Consider the following 5,361-nt stretch of genomic DNA (forward strand, 5'->3'; position numbering starts at 1 on the left):
TTGCAGTCTATGTTGTTCATAAGTTTGATCAATCGTGCCTCAGCAACATGTTCTTGCGTCTACCATCGTAAACAGGAGCGATTTTTCCTGTCGGCATCATCTTTTGTACCGACCCAATGCAGCTTGGGATTATAGAAGAAGCTTAGCTTAAGAATTATAAGATCAAGACGTAGTACTGGTGTTAAAGTCGCAACGGCGACGATGTGAACGCCCATCTCATCACAAAACCCCCGTGAAGCCGTTAAAACCCCACCCTTCCAGATCCCGTAGGACCCCGAGCAAAAGGCAACAACCGCAATCTGGCCAGCCAATGAGACTCGGCCATGTCAGCAGAACCTCGCCACGTCCGCGCAGGATCATGGGAAAAAAGTGCCTCGCCTTTGCTGGCCCCGCGCCACCCTGCTCGCGGCCGCGGGAGATCCCCTCGCTTTCCCTCCAAATAGCTTCTCCCGTGCTCATGTCCCCATGCCTCTCGCCCATTTTGCAGGGAGCACCTTGAGGTAGCAGTAAAGTATTTCCGAGGCCATGGCTAGCGGCGGCGGCGGCGACCGGCGGCGGGGCTCGTGCCGGGCCAAGGGGAAGAAGAAGAAGAAGACCAAGTACCTCAGCCTCAGCCGCCACCTCGCCAAGGCGGTGGAGGTCCACAGGCCTGCTGAATCTCTGTCGGTGGAGGATTCCTTGCCGCCACCCTCGGCGTTGCCGTCCCCGTCCACGGAGGAGGCGGTGGAGGATGGATGCGGGCACGAGCAGCAGCAGCTCGAGCCGTTCACGCTGCATCCTGAGGCGCCTTCGACTCTCTTCGCGGCGGCGCCGTCGCTCACTGACATCCTCGGCGTGTCCTCCCCCTCCTTTTCCGGCGGCGGCGAAGGGGGTTCACCGTCGTGCACCCTCTCCCCGGACGCCTCCGCGGGGACTGCTGGCGGGAAGGAGGAGGACCTTGCGCGGCGCGCGCTCCGGGGGAGGGAGCGGTGGGTGTACTGCAGGAGCAGCTCCTCTTCGCCGAGCGCGGCCACTGCGACGACCACCACCTCATCCTCCTGCTCGTCGGCCGCGAGCACGGGCGCCGCCTCCGCGCGGTCGCCGCTGCTCAAGCTGGACTACGACGAGATCCTGGCCGCCTGGGCGGGCCGCGGGTCCCTCTTCATCGGCGGCACCGCGAGCCACGTCACGCCCAAGCTGGAGCTCGATTCTGTAAGCCTACGACCCCCTTTGTCCTCTCGGAGTCGGAGGGACGATGCGCGCTCGTGAATCCTGACACGGGGTGCGTTGCAGGAGGTGTTCGTGGATGTGGCGCCGCCGCCGCAGGCGGCGACGTGGAGCTCGCCGGAGGTGTCCGGGAGGGCGGAGAGGGTGAGGCGGTATAAGGAGAAGCGACATGCCCGGCTGTTCTCGAAGCGGATCCGGTACGAGGTTCGCCGGCTCAATGCCGTCAGGCGGCCGCGCTTGAAGGTAATTTTTCGCATCGCGTTCGTGCCGTACCTGAACTTGTTGCAATTTCCTTAGTGAGGTTGTGATCTACATACTGCATTAGTAATGATCTCAACTGCAAAACTGCGTTGATGGGAATCTGGCATAGAGAGCATGTTTAGATTCTATACCTCAGGGAATCTGTTTGTAAATCGTTGATTAGAGAATAGAGATTCAGCTTCTGGTCCCAGCGACAATTGAATGAACTCATCATACAGAGGCCAAATTTCGTGTTTTGACCCTTTTGGTATACAAATTCAGGATTTGACCCTGGTTGCAAAAAAATTCGAGATTTGACCCTTTCGCTACCGCCAGGGGTACATGCGGTAGGGTTACACAGCCTACCGCCAGAGCCTCTGGCGATAGAATGCGACGGAGGGGACGGCGGCCGTTTGCCCGAGCTGACGTGGATAAGTACCCTACCGCCAGGTACCTTGACAGTAGGTTGTCTAAACCTACCGCCAGCACCCCTGGCGGTAGGGTGCGGCTCGGTTTTGCCTCCCAAACTTTCTGTGACGAAATACCAAAGTGCCCTGGCGGTAGGTTCACCCTACCGCCAGGGGGGTTGGCGGTAGTCTGTGCGACCCCGCCAGAGGCCGTGGCGGTAGGGTCCTGTGTTTTATTTTTCCAAGTTCAGTTGCTTGCTTCTTTTCAAATTCAATATGACATCAGTATCACAGATAGATAAGCACAACAGCAAAAAGTGTTTGCATATGAAATTATGATAACCTCACACTTATAGATAGTAAAAATGATGTATCCATTAAGTTCAACATATCAAAATAGGTTCAACTACTAACATAGGTAGCAATAACAAGACACCGAGTAGTTCAACATAAGACAACAACTTTAACTTAGCAAGTTCAACATCACTAGTTCCTCCCCCTCCCCCTCTTGGCGGCACGCTCCTCGTTTGTCTTCGAGCGGCCCTCGTCCGGCTTCTTCGAGTGCCGATCGCCGGACCAATGGGGGGCCTCCTGAAACACGAACATTTTGTTATGAACATATAATCATATCATGTTAAACCGTTCAACTAACATCAATCATATCATATTCAACAAATGTAAAAAAATATTATGAATATGAACTGCGGTTCATCTTCAAACTAGTTATTCTATCCTATTATGAATATGAACATTAACCAATCAATTTCAACAATTGTAAAAACATATATAAAAATTACCAACATATTCATCTTCAAACCACATCACCTCATCACCTTATCTTATGCCAAATAGGTTCTATCCTCAAACTGGTTAACAAATTCAACATATTCAACCACATCACCACATCAACTCATCAATCATATTCAAACATATTTAACCTCATCAAACATCAATAAATAATTCAAAAAATATTAACATGAACTAGGGTTCATCAACTATATAAAATAGGCTCTATCATAGTCAACTTCAACCACATCACCACATAAATCATATTCAACTACATCAAACATCATATTACTCCTAATTAAACAAACCTAAAAACAACAAAAATCAAAATCTACTAGATGAAATAGGGTTCATCTTGTGCCTAATAATGCGTCGAATCGACAGCTTCTTAACTAAAACGAATTGGAGGGATTGAGAGAGCTTACTTTTCTCATTTCGGAGCCATCTCGATCCGAAAAAACCGTTCACAAACGAAGAAGATCGGATGGGGGAGTGGAGGGGATGAGAGAGGCCTTCCCCTCTCTGTTCTTGCGGGCGGCGGCAGGGGAGAAGAAGATGGGGGCTGGGTTCGTGGATGGGCCCCACGAGCCGGCCCCCACGGGGTTATAACGGTTCGGCACTTACCGCCATGGACATTGGCGGTAGGGTTGCACACCCTACCGCCGAGTCTCCTGGCGGTAGGGTCGACGGCACGAAACGGCAGCCGTTTGGTCAGGCTGACGTGGATAAGTACCCTACCGCCAGGGCACCTGGCGGTAGGCTGTGTAACCCAACCGCCAGAGACCCTGGCGGTAAGAAAAATGGTCAAATCCCGAAAATTTTTCAAACCGGGGTCAGATCCTAAATTTGTATGCCAAAAGGGTCAAAACACGAAATTTAGCCTCATACAGAACTGAAGTTCTCCACATGGATATGGAAAAGATAGCCTCAAAATTATGGTCCCGTGCTGGCCTTTTTCATTTGACGATTACAAAGAATACACACATCCTCACACATCACTTGAAGGAAATTGAATACTGCGCCTCAAGTATCTTTCTGCTCTTGTACTTAATTTCTGGCAAACAGGGGACAATACATATACACCCCATGGATCTTCCTTGCGCATTCAGTATCTTTGGCGTGCAGACTAGTAATGCAGCACATGAACTAGAACTAGTCAGTTGCTCCATTTTGTTTCATCAATCTTATTCCGACAAGCTGTGTGCATCTTGTTTCACTGAACTGCAGGGTCGTTTCATCAAGGAGAAGGAAGGTGTTGCAATGGCCGATTGAGACGAGCTGCAGCCTTCATCATAGACCTTGCTTCATCCGGTTACAAGAATGGGTCATGAACCCATTCCATTCCATCTGTAAAATGTAAATGATCAGGTTAGTCTCCAGGCTGCCATATACCCAAACCAGACCCTTTGTTGAATCGATCTGCCGTTTCCTGGCCAAGCTGCAAGCTTAGTGTGCTCGGCGCGGATCGTGTTGTTTGGCAGTTTTGTTGTAGGATGAAAATAATATAACTTGATTTGGTCATAAATTCGCTCTGGCGTTGCACTTTTGATTCGGTTTGAGGTGAAGGTTCTGCAGTCCCTTGAACGTTCAGATCTTCAGATGATCAGCTGCAATTTGTCAAATTAGTTGATGTTTATGTTTATGTTTACACGAAGTTACAAATTGTGTTTATCAACATACGGGAAGATCTTCAGAATCTCGCGGTCTGTGCCGTCTGATCGGCGTAAAGGTGAATTGTGTTTGTCAACATACGGGAAGATCATACACTGATTTGCTGGCTCAGGCCGAGAGTTTTCTGCTACTGTTGGGTGAAGAAGAGATTTGGTTCGTTGTGCCGTCCTGTATTTCTGTTCTGTCAGTCGGTGTTAAGAGTCATGTCACGTATGGTAAGCAATCCAACCTTTGAAAAAAAAGAGTCATGTCACGTGATCGCTCCTCTGCTTTTGCTCTGGTCCACCTGTCAGTGACTTGTTTTACCTGCATAGTTGTTCCCTTGTTCTTTGTTCGTGGCAGATATACTTGAGCTTATTTGTCAGTGGCGGCCGAGACCACCGGCTGCAGCGGTTTGGCCGCGTCTGAGGAGCAACACCCGATGTCAAACTTGTTCGGTTCCCAGGAATTGTCATTGCTGTCCAAAATAATTGTAACCGCAAATTTTTACTTGAGCTGACCGTCCGTGTGAAGTTTGACAAAGTTAGGGCCTGTTTGGTTCCAAATAAGTCACCAACTTATAAGTCAAAAAGTGAAAAAAGTGACTTATTTTACCAAACAGATCCGACTTATAAGTCACCCCAATTTATAAGTCATAAGTTGCTCCACCCTAACTTAGAGGGTGTTTGTTTCCAGGGACTTATTAGCTTAGGGACTTAAAAAAGTCCCTATAAGTCCCATCTAAACCAAACAGGAGGGACTTATAGGGACTTAAAGTGGGCATTTGGGACTTATGAAATAAGACTTTTAAGGAGGGACTTATAGGGACTTATAGTTGTAATATGGTCTTATAGGGACTTATAAGTCCCAGAACCAAACATGTAGGGACTTTTTAGGAACTTGCGACTTATAAGTCGGGACTAAAAAAAGTCCTAGAACTTATGAACCAAACAGGGCCTTAAAACTTATAAGCCACCCCCTTTTGCGTGGGTCCCACCGCGTGCATGATGTTGATTGGTGTGAAAAGGTGTGTCAGGTGACTTATAAGTCAGGTGACAACCAAACGGGCGTG

The 5,361-nt window shown here is 49.1% G+C and overlaps 1 protein-coding gene across 1 annotated transcript; it reads left to right on the forward strand.

Annotated features, from left to right (window-relative positions):
* The first annotated feature begins 384 nt into the window (after positions 1-384).
* On the forward strand, positions 385-4,245 carry LOC119341229. The gene is made up of 3 exons (XM_037613097.1): positions 385-1,191; positions 1,273-1,449; positions 3,867-4,245. Exons 1-3 carry the CDS (start codon positions 526-528, stop codon positions 3,909-3,911), a joined length of 888 nt encoding a protein of 295 aa, XP_037468994.1. The 5' UTR covers positions 385-525; the 3' UTR covers positions 3,912-4,245.
* The last annotated feature ends 1,116 nt before the right edge of the window (positions 4,246-5,361 follow it).

Source organism: Triticum dicoccoides, chromosome 7B (assembly GCF_002162155.2).
Source record: "Triticum dicoccoides isolate Atlit2015 ecotype Zavitan chromosome 7B, WEW_v2.0, whole genome shotgun sequence".
In the NCBI taxonomy this organism is placed as follows: Eukaryota; Viridiplantae; Streptophyta; class Magnoliopsida; order Poales; family Poaceae; genus Triticum; species Triticum dicoccoides.

Bases quoted from the DNA above. Each gene is read 5' to 3' on its own strand.
- LOC119341229 (XM_037613097.1), top strand. From the start codon at position 526: ATGGCTAGCGGCGGCGGCGGCGACCGGCGGCGGGGCTCGTGCCGGGCC. The intron at 1,192-1,272 runs GTAAGCCTACGA...GGTGCGTTGCAG, and splicing joins CCAAGCTGGAGCTCGATTCT to GAGGTGTTCGTGGATGTGGC. The intron at 1,450-3,866 runs GTAATTTTTCGC...ACTGAACTGCAG, and splicing joins TCAGGCGGCCGCGCTTGAAG to GGTCGTTTCATCAAGGAGAA.